At 39.2% G+C, this 19,526-nt stretch overlaps 1 protein-coding gene across 3 annotated transcripts in view; it reads left to right on the plus strand.

Moving 5' to 3' along the window:
• The window catches only part of Vwc2 (von Willebrand factor C domain containing 2), a 151,686-nt gene extending 133,055 nt beyond the window's left edge, over window positions 1–18,631 (plus strand). For all 3 annotated transcript variants that reach the window (XM_026785253.1, XM_026785252.1, XM_005359201.3), the window contains exon 4: window positions 18,238–18,631. In XM_026785253.1, the coding sequence (XP_026641054.1) occupies window positions 18,238–18,389 (152 nt within the window). In that variant the 3' untranslated portion in view covers window positions 18,390–18,631. The remainder of the gene's footprint in view (window positions 1–18,237) is intronic.
• The last annotated feature ends 895 nt before the right edge of the window (window positions 18,632–19,526 follow it).

Here is a 19,526-nt window from a genome sequence, read left to right on the forward strand (position 1 = left end):
TAAGAAACTCCTTTCCAAAGCATCATGTCCTTAGATCCAAATTTCAAAGTCAAGGCATTTTCAAAGTATCTATGTTGGATTAGTTCAGCAGCATTTATAAACATTTCCCTCAGACCCCAAATAACCGCACAGATACTGTATTAATTAAATCAATGCTTGGCCTATCAGCTCTAGCTTCTTATTGGCTAACTCTTACATCTGAATTTAACCCATTTCTATTAGTCTGTGTATCGCCATGTGGCTGTGGCTTACTGGGTAAAGTTCTGTCCAGCATCTGTCTCTGGTGGTGGCTCCATAGCTTCTCTCTGACTCCACCTCCTTTCTCCCAGCATTCAGCTTAGTTTTCCCCACCTAACTAAGTTCTACCTATAGGCCAATCCAGTTTCTTTATTAATTAACCAATAAAAGCAACACATAGAGAGGAGGACCTCCCACACCAACTGTGACCACCAGAGTGGGCAGAAGTGTATGGAATTTAGTAACAACATAGATAATACTGTTCAGCACAGTCCTCAACTTTGCAGTACCATCGTTTCACTTCAGTCACTAGCATCTGCTCAGCTGTCCACCCTAAAGACCATCTTGGGACCACCACTTTCCATCATGTCCCCATTGGGTAGATCTTTGTTCTTAGACAGAGAGATGCCAGTTTTCCACTTTTTGGCCAACTCCTGTAGTACAACCCTCCTATTCTTCTGCACAGACACATTTCACACCAACAATGTCAGTCTGGCAGCAGGCATGGAAACTGAGGATATAGACAAGCTAAGAAAGCTGCATCCACTGACCTTGGAGCCAACAAAGCAGTCATTGGCCAGGTGGAATGTCACTGTAGTAGGCTATTAAGGATGTAACATATTAAATAACATATTAAGTAATAACCAAATTGGAATATAGTTATACCTGAATATTCAAGGTGTTTACTAAAAATGACTCATAGTCATAGGGATGTTTTCCATCAACTGGAATAAGAACACAGCTTACCAGAGGCCCCTCATATCCCCTCATTGTTTATACTTTCTGACTTGTTTTATTTATGCTCCTCTGAAAGCTCTGCTTTGTTGTTTCTTTTCTTTTAATGACACATGCAAGACTCAAAGTGGAAGATGGTACTCTACTAAATTATCATATATCCAGAGCATAGCTTTGAAACAAGTAAAGCAACAGTTGAAAGAACTAATCTGAGAGAATGATTTCATGACTTTATTTCAAAGTTCTATCTGCAGTAATGTGCCAGATAAAGGACTCATTCAGAACATGTAAGAATGAAAACTAAATCAATGCAGCTAAGTGCAAAAGAGAGACTGAATCTCACAAACACAGTATTGGGGACAAGACGTCCACATCAGAGGGCTACATAACTTCTAAGTGTTCTTAGCAATAATAAAAACTGGAACCTTATTCAATTATATAGGAAATAAGGCCAGAATGGGGGATAAAAGAGATTTTCAAACTTAGTAATATCAGGTCCCTGGAGTTGTGTGGCAGCTTGATGCATATGTTGCTGTTTTTATCCTGGGCAATAAAAGCCCTTATGTCTATGTTAGTAAATGAGCTTGCTCATGCCCTAGTGTGTCTCTCAGCTCTTCACAAGCCAAAGAAGTCAGTTACATATGTTACAAGTGCTTTATTGACCCATTTGTGAAATACACATGTCCCCCAAATACTAATATATACTTACGAATGCAGGCTTTCATGATCAGATAAGTTTAGGAAGTGCTCTACACTCCAAGTTTGCTTCTCTGAGTGTCAGTATTTATTAACATGACTAAGGCTCTGAAAAGGTAGGCTTTTTGTAAAAAAAAAACCTCATTTAGTTTGTTTAATGAAGTCTGTATCCAGTTTATTCAATAGATAACATTTTAAGTTTGAAAAATGATTTCTTTTACATATTTAAATTGAAAAATATATATTTTTTCACTCTTCATTTTTTGAGTGAGACATATTATGTATATTTTCTAAGAACTGAGTATGTGAATGTTTTCACCACTAAAATTGGAAGAAGGAAGCCCTAATTGGGGATTGGGGAGGAAGGTCAAAACAGGAGAGTGGGGAAGGAGGGACAAATAACATTAAGAATGTTTTATAAGGCTTCAAGGAATTATATAATTCTATATTTACCTAAAAGTATATATAGTAGGTGCATATACACATGTGTGTACACAGAAAGTTGTATGTATATATATTTGTGTATGTATGTGTATAATATATAACATAATAATGAAGGCCATTAAATTAAGGAGGAGTATGGAACATAGTAGGTGTTGGAGGGAGAAAAGGAGGTAAGTAATATAATTTTTAAAATTTAATAATTAATGATAATAAAAATATATTGAAAAAATCTCACTAAGTAGCCTTGGCTGTACTGAAACTCACTCTGTAAGCCAGGCTTGAACTCAGAGATCTACCTGTCTCTGCCTCCTGACTGCAGAGATTTAAGACATCTGCTATCACACCAGGCCATATATGTGCCTTATTTCATGAATTATTATAGTAAATATCTAAAACATACTAGTGGTATACATATCAACAGGTTTGTGGTTTTTAGCAGGATGTTCAGAATGGCAGTTCATTATTTGAGTCTAAGATTTCAAAAAAGGTTTTAAACACACACTGAACACCAAGCACTAGACTCAGGGGTGGGGCTGCATTGATCTTGTGGATTCTGCCCTGTGATGAGTACTGATGACTATCACTGTGGAAGGTAGTGCTGTTGGAGACAGGGATAGCAGGAAAGTCCTCAGTTCCAATCTTCTCCCAAGGTTCCAGCTTGATTTGGGATCTGTGAGCCCCTGTATAGTTTATCATCAGGCTAGAACAAGCCAAGAGGAAGCACTACCATGACCTACTCTGTGCTGGGATCCAGGGTACAGCAGACTCTCCATGCCAGCTCTATTCTAGAAACACTGGTAGATACAAAGGGAGAAAGAACACTCACCCAAGAGTGAGTTCTGCTAACAGTGCTACTGGGCCCTTCCATCCTTGATATCTGTGTCTTAGCCTGTTTGTGTGTCTATAACAAAACATTATAGAGCTGGAGAGATGGTTCAATCATTAAGAGCACTTGCTACTCTCCCAGAAGACCCAAGTTCAAGTCCTAGAACCTACATGGCTTCAGGATATCTGATTCTCTTCTGGCTTCCACTAGCATCATACACATGTACGTTGCATAAATAAACATAAAAACAAATAATGTAAGATGCTACAGACTGAATGATTTAGAAACAACAGAGCATGTTTTCTTACAGTTCTGTAGGCATAAAAGTCCAAGAAAAAGTTGCTGTCCAGTTCCTTGTACCTTGTAGATACCTGTACCAGAATGGTACTTTCTCATGGTAGGAGTGGTAGGAGCAGAGGCACAACAGCTCTGTGAATCCCTTCTGTAAGATATGCCCAGTCCTGAGGGCATTCATAATCCAACCCTGTTCTGACATGGTCCTGCTCCAATACTGTCACACTATCATTTAGTATCTGCACATGATTCTGAGTAAGACTAGCATGTAGGTCATATCACTGTGCATCAGTTAAGATCAGCATATCTGTGAGTGCAGTCCAGACGTTATAAACAACCTCCACAACCATCGAGCCTCCATCCTGAAGTCAGACCAGCACAGGAAAAGTTCAATTACTGAAGGTTTGTTTATCAACTATCCCTGAGGAAGGAAAGCATTACTGCCATAGGACAGAATCATATTTGAATTAGCCATCATCAGTTATCTAGGCCAAGTCAATAATAACAACATAATTAATCAGTACTTATTACCCATATGACACAATTAATACTTATAGTTCTTGAATGTACTTTCCATAGTTATGAAGTTGTTTTGCCTATTGCAGAGCAAATAAATGATTAAGAAGATTATCTATTATATATTAAATAATTAGGATTACAGTTATTCTTTCCATTTTCCTCCCTATGAATGCAGCTAAATACATGGGTATTCATTTTCCATTAAGTGACTATAGTACCACAGTCCAATTACAGACAACAATATTGTTAATTCATTTATATTTTTCCATCAGGTGATTATGAGTGATAATTTCCCCAGAATTCTAAAGGTCTGCTTTGTTAAAAACTGGGATAAAACCAGACTCGCTGAACATAGTAGACAATGAAGACTACTGAGAACTCAAGAACAATAGCAATGGGTTTTTGATCCTACTGCACGTACTGGCTTTGTGGGAGCCTAGGCAGTTTGGATGCTCACCTTACTAGACCTGGATGGAGGTGGGCGGTCCTTGGACTTCCCACAGGCCAGGGAACCCTGATTGCTCTTCGAGCTGACGAGGGAGGGGGACTTGATTGGGGGAGGGGGAGGGAAATGGGAGGCGGTAGTGGGGAAAAGACAGAAATCTTTAATAAATAAATAAATTTAAAAAAAACATGAGAGACAACTCTGCTTCCCTTTGACTAGTGCTCTAATGAGTCAGCCTTCTTTACTGACTTACTTTATATTTCTCTTTTACTATCTTTAATGTACTCTTTGTTATTTAAATTTTATTTTTAAATTTTTTCAGACAATATGCTTTGGTCATATTCTTTCCCCTTCTAAAACTCTTTCCATATCCCCCATCCCTACCACCTCAGTTCATATTTTCTCTTTCTTAAAAATAAATAACTGGACCTGAGCTCCTCACAGTCCATTGGTGTGTCTTCATGTCCTATTGTGGTTTTCAGTGTTGGCCTCCATTTACTATAAGGGAAGCTTTTTGATGAAGGGGTGATAGCAATACTAATATGCATAAGGAAATATTTAGATATTGTTAGGAATTATGCTGGTCTAGCAAAGAGGAAGGAGTAGGTTCTCTTCTAAGATCTATGACCTACCTCACTAGACCTAATATTTGGTTAGGTTTTAGTACCACACAGTTTCCCTCCCAACTGACTTAAAGTGAGCCTTAAGTTCAATTAGATACCTGTTGTTTACCACAAACATATGAATTCCATGATTGAAATTTTTTGGATATCTTGCCATGCTGGTCATTGTTGTGGTTGATAGATGTCACTGCTGGGAAGGACTGTTTAACTGAGCCGCCATCTCTTGAAATCATGGTTACTGGTACTATAGAAGCATGAAGCAAGGTCCATCTTGATATCTGAATCCAGTGTTTTAAGTGTTTGTTATGTTCAGCACTAACCCCCACCCTCCACCATCTGGGAGGCAACTAAGGGCTACAATAAGAGTTTGTATGGCTTTCGTGGTCACTATAATTACCACAACCAACCATTTGATACTGAGATTTTTGTTTGTCTATGTTTCTTGTAGGGAACAATGCCAGCCCAAGTGGCATAATACAGAGACTAACAGATCCTGGTTAGGTCTGCCCCAGTGAGCATGCCTACAGCACAGCTTCTAAATCTATGACTCAGGGAATATCTTTGAAGAGGAGCAGAAAGATTGCAAAAGCAAGAGTACCAGGAAGTCTGCTGTGAAACCATTTGTCTTCCAAATGGCTGCCTAAACAAGACCTGAGCGATGACAATGTCAATAGACATGCTAACATGGAAGGGAGGAAATCTTATGGGTTCCATCCTTAGACAGAGAACTACAGACACCAATGACTGCTGAGAGAAGGGAAATCAGCTTTTCTCGTGAATGAGCAATCTAATTGGTTATCCGTTACAAAATAGTCAGAACATAAACAATATACACACAAACAACAAAAAAGAGACTTGGTTATATATTTATAATGCATAACAATATTCAAAAATAAAGAGGTTATCAATTTGAAACTGGGGTGATGACCATGAGAGAGTTAGAGAGAAGGGTATGGGAGGCAGAAGATGAAGGGAAAGAAACGGGTAGAAGTAATGTATTTATATTTTAATTAAAATTAAACACCAAAAGCATATGTGTGCATGTACACACGGGCACACATACAGAGGAAAAGAAACAAACAAGCAGTTTATTATGTGCTGCCTAACTATTCCTGAGTGGCCTACCTTATGGATGTGATAGATGGCATAGAGTCATTATCTTGAAGAAAAGTCTTTTCCTTTCCCAGCAGGTATCAATTACAAATACCTTCTGGGTTAGGGCAAGATTTTGTGTCCACTTTCCTTTCTCCTTGCTGGGATGTTGTCTGGTTTGAACATGTGCTGGCCTTCCTCACATTGTCATAATACCTGGGAGTTCTTGTGTACATCAGCCAGCTTAGACTCCTAGCAATAGTGGACAGGGCGCCTGAACTGGCCTTCCCCTGTAATCAGACTGGTGACTACCCTAACTGTCATCAGAGATACTCCATCTAGTAACTGATGGAAGCAGATGCAGAGATGCATAGCCAAGCACTGTGCTGAGCTCCAAGGAGTCTTAAAAAAAAGAGAGGAGGGATTGTGTGAGCCAGGGAGTCATGGTGGGGGAGCCCACAGAGACTCCTATTATGTCTGGAAAAAGCTATTTTGTTGGAGTAATCCACCACTTCTGGCTATTCTACATTTCTAGGCATTTTTCCTTTACCAGACAAAAAAACATGTTTTCTTCCATTTTATAGCTTGTGCTATTTTTGTCACTTTTACAGAATAATAATTTATATTTGAATGAAATACAATGCAACAATTTTCTCTTTCATATATCTCAGGCAGTCCTCACATTCATGAGCCTCCTGTCTCTGCCCTCTTGGTGCTTCATTTGCTGGGTGGCAGGTACTGCCATGTGCATTTTGCTCATGCATGCTAATGTTCATTCAAAAACTCACCAAGAATTTTGTGTTTTGACAACTTTAACCTGCTATTTTATGAAAATGTTACGATTTTATTTACATCCAGGTATGTTATCCCTTTAAAGGAGTTTTTGTGTAAAGTGCGCCATTTAGATGGAGTCTTCTGATCCTGCATAGCCAAAGGTTTCAGTATCACATTTTGGAAGACTCATTTTTTTCTGCTGATTTTGGTTTACCTGTCTCCACCTTTTCCAGTGTTCTAAGGTAGAAACTTAATTTATTTAAAATTCTTTTTAAGTGTATTTAAATCTGTAAATTCCCTTCTGGACTTTGCTATCTTGCAGGTTTTAAGTGTTTTCATTGTTTCTTAAGTTAAAGTATTATTAAATTTCTCTTTGTATTTTATCTAGCACCCTGTTTTTTTTTTAAATTATTAGGTTTTAAAAAAATACCAATCCAAGTTCCCACTCCTTCCCCTCCTCCCATTCCCTCCACACACTCTCCCCCTCACTCCCATCCAATCCTCAGAGAGGATTGCTTTGGGGAAGGTCCAAGGCCTGCCCTACTACATATAGGCTGAGCAAGGTATACATCCAAAGAGAATAGGACCCCAAAAGGCCAGTACATGCAGTAGGGATAAATCATGGTGCCACTACCAGTGGCCTCTCAATCTGCCCCACAAATTCAACTGTCAACCACATTCAGAGGGACTAGTTTGGCTCTATGCTTGTTCCTTCCCAGTCCGGCTGGAGTTGCTGAGCTCCTATTAGCTCAGATAAACTATTCTTATTGTATGCTTCATAATCTCCAAGTATTTGGTGTTTTTCTGTTGTTTTCCATTAATGACAGCTAATTTAATTCCAATGTGACCTAACTGCACTTACAGTATGATTTTCTAAATTTCTTCAACTTTCTAAAGTATGTTGTGTAGTTTGAGACTGCTCATTCAGTTCCCAGCTGCCCAGACATGAAATAATCACACAGAAACTATATAAACTATATTAATTACAATACTGTTTGATCAATAGATTAAGCATATTTCTAGCTAGCTCTTATATCTTAAATTAACCCATTCCTATTATCTTATACTTTATCATGAGGCTCATGGTTTACCAGTAAGGTTCTAGGGCAGGCATCTTTCTCCTTCGGCGGCTACACAGAAGCTCTTTGACTCTGTCTACTCTCTCTATGTATCTTTTCCAGCCTGGCTATATTCTGTTAAGCGATTGGCCAAAAGCAGCTTCTTTATCAACCAATGGGAATAAAACATATTCATAGCATAGAGGGGGGACTCTAACATCAGTGTTACTTGGTCTATAACTTGGTTTAACTTAGTAAATATTCTAAATGTTTTTGAGGGAAAAAGGTGTATTATCTTGCTGATGAATGATGGGAACAGAAGGCAGCAATACCCAGTGGATGGCTGATACTCTTCTGGTCGGTCCCTCTGTCCTCACTGGTTTCATGTTTGCTACAAGTATAATAAGAGATTCATATATTTCTTGTGCTTTCTTGATATATTAAGCTTATTGAACACTCACTGGGCTAATTTCTATTATTTTACATATTTATTTATATCTGTGACATTTGCTACTCTTTTCTATCTGTTGTTTTGTTCTTTGTTTCTGTTTTTGTCTCTAGTTCTTTTCTGTATGTTGTGATTTCACTTGATCATTTTATGGCTCCATAGTACATATCTTACTCTCCCTATTCTTAGCATTTTTCATTAGTTACCATAAAGTTTGCAATGTACATTTACTGAAATAGTCTATAATGGTGATAGGTGATAGTTTACCAAAATGACAAAACAGCCTTCAAACAAGGTGTTTTCTTACAAATAGAACATCAAAATGGATTAAAAGAAAATAGATGAAGGCCATTACCAGTCATTAAAGAAACAAAAATTCAAATTTGGGAGTGCACTATTCTCTTTCAGAATGATTTAAGATAACACATGGGACAAAGCTAAAGGCTCCTAAGGATGCAAATAAACAGGGCTCTGGTGGAATGTAAAATTTGATGTTCCTGTAGAAAACTATTATCTACATCTTGCATACAAGATAAGTGGTGTCTTTCTCAGTAGCATCTAGTTATGGTGGACAATCAAGAGCAGTGGAAATCGCTTTTGTTTTGGTTGTTGCTGAGGACTCAACTCACCGGTAACTTGTAAGGAGGTAACCTGTGGGTAACACTTGAGATTTTCATCTAGTAGCCCATGTCATTTGGGAGTAGGTCTGTTCACCCATGGAACTTCATTGACCAGGAAACTCTGTCCCTTCTGGCTTGCTTAACAGTATGAGAAGGTGTTGTACAGGCTTTGAAGGAAGGAAAGTCATCAGTGGTCTCAATCAGTGTGAAATGTGCAAGCTACATACAACACCGACCTGCCTGGCAAGATTTGCCCACTGGTACTATGTTTGCCTGTGGTTATAGAGATAACCAATTACTTTATGATTGGAGATGAGATGATGTTCTGCTCCACAGATGGTATTTATATTGTAAACCTAATCACAAGTCCACAACTATAGGCTGATCTTAGGGAGAACTTGATGTTATGTTAAGTGAACAAGCTGTTAAACTGTCTTCCAAATATTTATGTCTGTACCCATATGTTTGGGTTGCTTTCAACTTTAGTCACAGATTTAATGTTTCATTAGTGGATCATATTTAATACTGGGACACATATAAGACCAAAGCACCAAGTATAAAAAATCCTGAATGCTCACTTATAATCATTTCTATTAACCTCTCCCATCTTCAAAGACTTAGCAAACATCATAGAATAGTGGGAGTAAAGAATGACAGATAAAGAGGACAGATATGAAATGCACATTTCTGAGCTTTCCATAGCTTCTGCACATTAGTTCACAGGAGCTGTGGTTAATGACACCAGTACTGTATAAGCTCCAACTAGTTAAACTTCTGGCATGAATAGGAGACCACCAAGAGACCCCCACTTTTGGTGGTATTAGCAGTTAATGGTTGATGAAAGAGAAAACATCACCCTTCTTGGGGGGATGTTGCCCGTGCCTCAGTATATGACACCACACCCATCACATATGGGCAACTGATGTGGGAGTTTTCTGTTTTGTGTTGATTTCATTGGTTAAATAAAGAAACTGCCTTGGCCCTTTAATAGAACAGAAAATTAGGTAAGCAGAGTAAGCAGAACAGAATGCTGGGAGAAAGAAGCTGAGTCAGCTGGAGTCACCATGATTCTCCCACTCCGGACAGCTGCTGGTTAAGATCTTCCTTGGTAAGCCACCTTGTGGGCTACACAGATTATTAGAAATGGGTTAGATCAATATGTAAGAGCTAGCCAATAAGAGGCTAAAACTAATGGGCCAGGCAGTGTTTAAAAGAATACAGTTTCCGTGTAATTATTTCGGGTAAAGCTAGCCGGGTGGCGGGAAGCAGCCTACTTCTCACATTACAACAGGCAACATTAATAGAGCTCATATGGTTATTCATAAAAAGAGGACATGAATTTAGGATGATGGTGGAGTGAGGGACCCTAGGGAGTTGAACTGAGGTAATGGTGGTACTAACTATACAAAACCCCAGAAGTGAAAAAAACTAACAGAGATCTATGTACACATCATGCCATGGCAGCTACCCTTTTCATATTGCTCTAAAATTACACATAAAACAACTGTTATGGAATAATGAGTGAAGTGTCATGGCTCTCTCCTCTACTTACAACTGTTTGGTTTGATTTAAACCTACAAATACAAAAGTCTGAAGATTTGTATTACTACACTTGATAAAAAATACAAAATCAGAAGGCTTTAATTACTATGCTTAATAAAGAAAATATAATATATATACATTTGCAGACACAAATGTTCAGAGAGAACCATCTGAAATATAAAAACTGTAATGAGTCTTTCTCTATCCTGCCAGCCAGCTCCAAAATAATGACATAAAGACTTCATATTAATTATGAAACATCAACCTAAAGGTTAGGCTTGTTTCTAACTAGCTCTTATCATTTGAATTAACCCATATTTTTATTAATCAGCATTCTACCACATGGCTTTTGCTATATTATTTTTTGTTTAGCCTCTGTGTGATGGCAAAGTGTAGAGTTTACCTGGCTGGATAATCTGTAAGGCTGGACTATCTCAGCTAGCAGCTTTAAAGTTGTTATGGATTCAGAATTTTGAGGAAACTGCTACAAAGGCATTCTGAGAGGCTGGATTACCTGAGCTACGTGTCTTCATTGGTGTGCACAAGTCAGTTAAAAGTGACATTTAGTATATGGTTAAGCAGGTAAAAGGCACATGTCAACTTTACACATCCATTTCTACTGTATAACCAGTTCTCTAGGAAAGGATGGCATGTAATAGTAAGTCAAGAGGACTGTAGCCAACAAGATTTATCACGTTTCATCCTGTCTCATAGCTATTCCCATGTAAAGGGTTCAGCATATATGTCACCTGTCATGTAGTCTTTCTTGGTTTCTTTTTTTTTTAAATGTCTTTAGCCAAGATTTTTTTAGGAGGTCTCCTCCAATCAAATCTGATCTTCATTAACTTTTGCTTCCTGTGGAAAACTTCTCTTGCAATACATCTTTTCCGACTTCCATTTTAAAGTTAAAACATTCTTAAAATATATAGTTTAGTTTAATATAGTAGTTTCCATAATCCAATGTCTCTCAGAAGCAGTTGTTTTTTGTACATTAGCATTTAAAAATTCAAAGTCAGCAAAGTACCATACAGAATCCAGGCACCCTGTGTATTTCCCATCTTTATGTAGCTTACTTTTTATATTACTTTACCCTTTCTTAAAAGGCATTATTATTTTTAAACTATTTTTTGACTGTCTATACCCATTTTTTTCTTTCTTCAGCAGTTAAGCACATTTTTAAATATACTGTACCTTTTTAAAGTGTGTCTGGACCTGGCTTTACTAACTGCCTGCAGGTGTTTGGACCATGTGAGGCAAATCTTAAAATGCCATGTCAGTAATAGCTCAGCTTAGCACATGGCATTGGTGGCTGGCTCAAGCCCAAAGGTAGTGGACAAGAGCCCACCTGAGAGACTGCAGGATTGGAAATCCGTATCTAGCTCCATGTCCAGAACTTGTCTTAGCTTTCTCAGATGCTTTGTTTGGATATTCGAGCCTACACATGGGAAGCCATGAGTAATGAGTTTTTCTCTGTACCAACAGCCAGCCCCCAATATAATTGCATGGAGACTTCTTATTATGAAAGCTCAGCCTATAGCTTAAGCTTGTCCCTAACTAGCTCTTATAACTTAAATTAACCCATATTTTTACTCATCTATGTTCTACCACATGGCTTTTACCTTTATCCCTCTCTGTGTGTTCAAATCATTCCTTGTCTGGCTGGCTTCTCTACCTCTCTTCTCCCCAGAGTTCTCTCTGTCACCAGAATTCCCAACTAACCTCTTCTTAGCTATTGATCATTCAGCTTTCTATAACAACAATCACAGAAATACATCTCCATACAGTGTACACATATTCTACAACAAAAAACTTGGTGATTTTATACATTGCTTCTTGAAATATAAAAACTATGGAAAATTTCAATAATTGGAACCTGTTATTAAATTTAAATTTTAGTAAAACTGATATAATTCACTAAAACTTTTATAACATTCTGATCCAAAATGGTTTATAAACTACAAGAATAGTAGCTCTTAATTTATGTGTCATAAATCAAATATCTGAAGCAAGAAAACACAGCAACATGGCATACAATTCTAAGTAAAAGTTACCTTTAAAAAACAATAATAAAAATAATCCTCTATTCTAAGTTATTTTGCATGTAAAAAGCCAGTCTCAGGGGCTGGGGAGATGGCTCAGTGGTTGAGAGCATTGCCTGTTCTTCCAAGGGTCCTGAGTTCAATTCCCGGCGGCCACATGGTGACTCACAACCATCTGTAGAGAGGTCTGGTGTCCTCTTCTGGCTGCAGACATGCACGCGGACAGAATATTGTATATATAATAAATAAATAAATAAAAAGGAACCAAAAGCTACGGAGAAACCCTATCTCAAAAATAAAAAAAAAACAAATTAAAAAAAAGCCAGTCTCATATATTCTTTAAGGGTCTGTGTCTTAACTGATTTTTCATTAATACAACCAAGTACTCATGGAAGTCCAAGGAGAGCATACTGGCTTTGTGGCCCTTGGTAAGCACCTCATGATGGAAAGCAATGCTGTCAGCAGTGTACATGAGGAAGTACCAAATCATCAGATATGAAGCTGGAAAAGCTGCTCAGGTCTTGCTTTCTGGATTGGGAAGACTGAAGTGCCAACCATAACAACCTTAATTTCTTCCAAGGACGCACTCCCAAGCGATGCAGGCATTTCCCGTTAAGTTCTGCCTACTGTTACCACATCAGAAACCATTTTTTTCCTAATGCCCTCTGGGGACATGCTCAAGTCACTTCCAAGCCAGAGCAGTCTACACTGATGCAGTATATCTGAACTACACTCTGCATCTACACTGCTTCAGTGACATGGCATAATACAAGCACACACCCCTGAGGCTGCCTGACACATGTGGTCTGAGAAATCCTCTAACAAAACAGGATAAAGAAACTGGTCAATATGAAATGCCTCTCAGAAGTTAATAAAGTATATCACCACTGAGTTCTGAGCAAGAAGAATTACTTGTTATTGCAGCCATGAGAGATGGATGTCTGGTACTCTAAAAGCCTGTCGATTCTGCACCCAGAAGTTGAGCCTCCAGGAAGCCCTGAGCCAGTACTTTTCTTAGCAATTAATTTAGCAATGAAAGGGAGACAAATGATGTAATATTCTAGTTACAATTGTATAAAAGAAAAACTTTCCTACATGAAATAATATAAACAGTGCTTCCTTCCTTTAGGATTGCATATTCTTAATTATTTTCATAAACTGTTGGTACTATAGTTAGCTTTTTCTTTTTTTCCAGGAATATTATTTTCACTAATAAGTTCCCAAAATTTAAATGCTTTTTTCTTCATTTGAATCATAAGATTACAACATACCCCAAGTGCAGACACACTGCATATTTTCTGGGGACCAATTTCAAAGTGTCTATTAGCAGAGTAGGTATTGAACACACAGTGAGGAATGCCCCCACTGGGACCAGGAAGAACAAGACAGTTCCCATGTTCTGATATGGGCTCAACAGCTCAGATAAGACTTTAAGTAAAATTAAAAGAAAACCATACTTTTTGTGAAAGAAAACAAAGAAATAATTTCCTTACTCTTCTTTAAAAAGTTGTACAATAGGAAGATAAATGAGAAATGACTTTTTAAAAGCAGCTTGAGGTTCTTGATACCACCAGCCAAATTTTGACCATTACAAAGAATACAATTTCACTGAATTGAGAAAAACATTAACAAATAAAAATCTAAAATCTCTGAGTGACATAAACATAAGAAGGTAAACTATTAATCATAAGAGCCTAAGAAGGACTAGGCTTCTTAGGACTGTGCAGAAAAAGCAATTCAGGCAAGGACATTTTCAGAATAACTAAGAGGAGTATACAGCACATAACAAGACTCCATAGCATATTATTATCCCCTTTGGTGGATGAGGCCACCATGGCACGAAGAGGTTATTTAGTCTATGACCACGTGTTAGCCAGCAATCTCATATTACTTTGAAGATGAGTCCTCCGAGTAACTCTCTCAGGATACAGGCACTCTGAGCAATTGTATTATGATATTAGGATGAACAAAAAGCAGATTATTCTGTAAAGATAATAAACAGAAAGAAAAAATTAGTAACTTCATGGTATACCTGGCATGGGGGTTGCACTGTGATGGTGGGGGGCACTTTTCTGATGTAGGTCCACACATAGCCCTATCCCACACTGGGGTTTCATCTGACAGTGGAGAAGAGGCATGGGCAGGCTATATATAGAGAGGGCTAGGGTATTTGAGCAACGCTACTGGATGCAGAAAAGTCTTAGATTTAAAATAAGTTTAGGGCAAGATTATACATGCATATTCTTTTTTTTTTTTTGATTTTTCAAGACAGGGTTTCTCCATAGCTTTTGGTTCATGTCCTGAAACTAGCTCTTGTAGACCAGGCTGGCCTCAAAATCACAGAAATCCACCTGCCTCTGCCTCCCGAGTGCTGGGGTTAAAGGTGTGCGCCACCACTGCCCGGCTACAAGCATATTCTTAACAGAAAGTCAGTAGATGTCAATCTGAGCCATGACTATTTGCTGTCAGGAGGACAAAACCGGAGCTCAATGGAAACTCTCAGGATCTATAAGCTAAGACTCCTAGGAATGTGAGAGACAGAGCGTGAACTAGCCATCTCCTGTAACCAGGCAAGACTTTCGGTGAAGGGACTGGAACCTGAACCCAACCACATAACCTTTGACCTACAATGTGCCCTTCCTACAAGATACGTGAGGACAAAGGTAGCACAGAAATTACGGGAGTGGTGAGCCAATGACTGATCCAGTTTGAGACCCATACTATCAAAGGGAACCTGGGAACCAGAGGCTGGACAGCTCAGAGACCTAGGACAGAACCAAACATGACTGACAAAAAGAAAAATGAAAAAGAAAGATTCCTAATGATATTCTGATATACTCATACATCGTTGCCTAGCCAAATTGTCATCAGAGAGGCTTCACCCAGAAACAGATGCAGAGACATGGGGTCAAACATTAGGCAGACCTCAGGGAATCCTATAGAAAAATGGGAAGGAAGGATTATGGGAGCCAGAGGGGTCAAGGATGCCACAAGAAAGCCAACAGAATCAATTAACTTGGGCTCATGGGGGCTCACAGAGACTGAATCACCAACTGACTGAGGTACATGGGACTGGCCTAGGCCCTCTGAAGAAACATTACAGTTGCATAGCTTGGTCTTTTGTGGGACTCCTAACAGTGGGAGCAGGAGCTGTTCCTGACTCTATTGCCTGCTTTTAGGACCCTTTCCTCCTACTGGGTTGCCTAGTGCAGCCTGAATAGGAGAGGAGATGCCTAGTCTTACTGCAATTTGATCTGCCATGGCTGGCTGATATACATGGGAGGCTGCCCTTTCTGCAAAGAAAGGAGGAGTGGATTAGGGGTGGGTTAGAGGTAAGGACTGGGGGAGACAAGGGAGGGGAAATGTGATTGGGCTGGGAAAAATTAATTAGCTAAAAAAAAAGAGAAAATAAAACCGAATCTACAACGTTTTCTTCAATTATTTATTTTACATCCAGACTGTAATCTCCCCCTCCCTCCTCTCCTCCCACTTCTCTACCCCTCCTCCATATTCACTCAGAAAGGGGCATATCAAGCTGTCATAAGACCAGACACCTTCCACTGTATTCAGACTGGCCAAGGCAATCCAGTATGCAGAATAGAGACAACCCTGCTCCCATTAACAGGGGTTCCACAAAGAACCCAAGCTACACAACTGTCACATATATGCTAAGGGCCCAAATTGGTCCCATGCTAGTTACTTGGTTGTTGGTTCATACTCTGTGAGTTCCTTTGAGCCAGTCTAGCCATTACTGCGGATTTTCTAGCTATTTCCCTGAATCCCCTGACTCGTACAATCCCCCCTTCCTCTCCTCAGCAGGACTGCACAAACTCAACCCAATGTCTGACTTTGGGTCTCTGAATCTGCCTCCATCGTTCACTGGATGAGGGCTCTCCGATGTCAAGTCGGGTAGTCACCAATCCAAACACCAGAGATGTCCAGTTCAGGCTATGCATCAGCTGCTGCCATCCTGTAGACTCATGGGAGTTTCCCTTGTATCGGGATTCTACCCCTCTGTAAAACCTACCTTTCCAGTCATCTCTCTCAGCGCTTTTCCCCTCCACCCACTCCACAACCCAACCCCTCAACTACTCATGCCTACCCACCCCCAGTCCAGCCAGATCTCCTCTATACCATCATCCCAAGGGGGTAATTGCTGAAGCTTCCTTCAAACTCGTACTGCCCCTTTAGTCTTTCAAATCCATGGCCTCTAAAAAACTGTTGTTACATGTGTGTTCCTAGATATATAAATGCAATCTGCTGATTCCTGTATAATGTTACCTGTATGTGTCTATATTTTCAGGGTTGATCCTTTGTCACTAAATGGTACGCTCTTCCCTGGGGCGATGATTTCACTTTTGCTCTCATTATTTCTTAGCTGCTTGTTGTTCTTTGTCTAGAGTTGAGGCCTCCTAAGCATTCCACCTTGTGTGTCTATTGGTATCATCTGTGTACATGTCATGTTTAAGCAGCCATACTAGTGAGGCTTCATGAATGCAGCTTCTGACATTCATAAAAGGCATAGTATCACAGCAAACTCCCTGGTCCTCTGACTTTTACAAGCTCTCTGTCCCCTCTTCTGTAATGACCTCTGAACCATAGGTGCAGAAGTTGTATCATAAATTTAGCAGTTGGTAATGTGTTCCACAATTCTGTATCTTGATTGACTGTGCTTTTCTGTAATGATCTCCATCTATTGCAAAGAGAAGTCTCCTTGATGGGAGATAAAGACTACACTCATCTGTGAGCATAAGGACAAATATTTAGAATGCAGTAAAGGATCATTCTGGGTTAGTAAAGCAGCCATTGTAAGTTCTCTTCCAAGGTCCACGGCTTCACTAGCCCTAGGTTTCCAGTACTAGGCATGATTTCCCTCTTGTTGAGAGCTGTGGGTTACCATCAAAGTATGTCTGCCACTGTTGTTCCCTTAGGGTACATGCTAGTCATTGTTGTGGATCACATGTTTCAAGCTGGGTAGGACAGTTGGTTGCTTCCCTTCTTTGGAAAAATGTATGGCACCTTCTAGTTTGCTATTGCCCTTAGTTGTCCCCAAGTGGTGAAAGGTAAGTGCCATTGATGAATAGATCCGACCTAAAAGCCTTTTCCCTGAGGCTCAATTAAGTAATCTTTTATAACAGCATTAGTTTCAACACATACTGGAAATATTTTTCCTGCTCATTTTTCATACCCTTGAATTTAGACCTAAACTTAAGCACAGAGGGTACACCTTTGTGCTAAGCTTTTACTTGGTTTTACAAGCGAGAATTGCAGTCATTCTTGGTTCTTAACGACTGTGGAAGATATATCCCTGTACAGTTCCTGGGGGTGTTGCTCTAACTGTAGTGTCCAGATATGCATTATCATCACCTAGGGACTTACTTCTTTGGCCCCATAACTTAAAGAACTCTGTTGTTAGGGCTTGCAGCAATGGGACAGAAATCCTGGGCACTGTGACACAGCTGATGTTTTAATACATGTGGGAAGGTTGTGGGATGATTGCTTCCTGTTTCTCTCTCCGACAACTGCCGTGAAGAGTGAGCCTGGTTTTCTGAAGCTTCTTGGGTAATTATTTCACAGCATTAGTTAAATCTAATGATTATAGATGTGACTTCTGAAAAGGCCCCCACCAAATGGAGTAGTCTACCTACGAAAATAATAATGTTTTGTCCTAAAATTTTAAGTAACTTTGGTTTCACTTCAGAAAAAAAAAAGTGTTCTTTGTGTTTCTAGTTCAGGCTTTTCTAACTGTCCTTCATAAGAGGATAAATGAAACACTCTTCAGTGCTAACTACCTAATTTATACATTAATGCACTCAATAGTGTGAAACATTTTTCTGCATTTCAGGCCCAAACTGCTTTGCAGAAACTGCTGTCATCCCAGCTGGCAGAGAGGTGAAGACCGACGAATGCACCATATGCCACTGCACCTACGAGGAGGGGACCTGGAGAATCGAGAGGCAAGCCATGTGCACAAGACACGAATGCAGGCAAATGTAGACTTCACAATACAAAAACTCTCATGTTTTTCTAGAATATTTTACTAATGTGACATTCTAGATGACTCTGAGAAATATCAATCAAAAAACAGAAGACTTTTGATAAGGAGTCAAGGAAAATGGTTGGTACTTTTCCTTTTCTTGGTAACAATTACAGCAAGAGACAGAAATGGATGTATTTCAAAACATCAATAAGAACTTTGGACATAAACTCCCTCTCTAAATAAATGTGCTATTTTCACAGTAAGTACACTAAAGTTCACTATTCTCTATTAAATGTGTTTCTATAATCCCTCTATTAGAGTCTTATATATTAAACAATGCTGTTGTCAACCGTCCTCACTGTGTTAGCCTTCATTCCATCACAGGGGCTGCTGCGGTACCAGGAATCTTTTACCCCTGCCCATGAAATAACTGTACGCTGTTAAGGGACAACAGGAAATAATGACGGCTTTATAGAGGAATCCTGTTCAACTGCAACTTAACTAGTGCTGTGTTTCTAAAGCTTGCCCCAGGACACATTCGAGTTCACATAAACAGGCTTCCATATTTTAATACCCCATTTCTTTTATCAGTTCGTCCTTAGTCGTTTGGGAAATGTGGGTATAAGGAATGCTAGCTCATACATTTTCAGTTCTCATAGTAGTCCATAAACAAACACTTCGGGCATTTCATTTTCATTCACATCACCTATTGTTTTCCTAGGCACAATTTGAATTCATTCCCTGAGGAAGAGGAAGGCTGGGACATCTATGTTAGTGCCCATGAAGCTGCAGCTGTAAGGAATTCTGTGTGTGCATGTGGGGATTTCCCTAAATTCTCTGGAGAATAGTTAAGGAAAATCAAATTCCTGAACAAGCTTATACCTGAAATACAGACTATGCTATAGGCATCTCACCCTTGGCTCAGTGTACTGATACTGCTTGCTGAGGTAGATGTCTGTCCTCAATAACAGACGGAGTGAGATGATAAATCTGTCTTGTATCAAGAGTAGTGCAGATGCAAGTAGAATTCTTTGTCCAATTGTGTTTCAACAAGTGAAAATGAAGGCTAAGCACAGTCTTTCCTACAGTCATATATAATCCAAATTGTTTTCATTTGCACATGGACTAATAAAAAAGCTGCTGCTAGGTGTAAC

The sequence above is a fragment of the Microtus ochrogaster genome, linkage group LG1, assembly GCF_000317375.1.
Source record: "Microtus ochrogaster isolate Prairie Vole_2 linkage group LG1, MicOch1.0, whole genome shotgun sequence".
NCBI classification, from domain to species: domain Eukaryota; kingdom Metazoa; phylum Chordata; class Mammalia; order Rodentia; family Cricetidae; genus Microtus; species Microtus ochrogaster.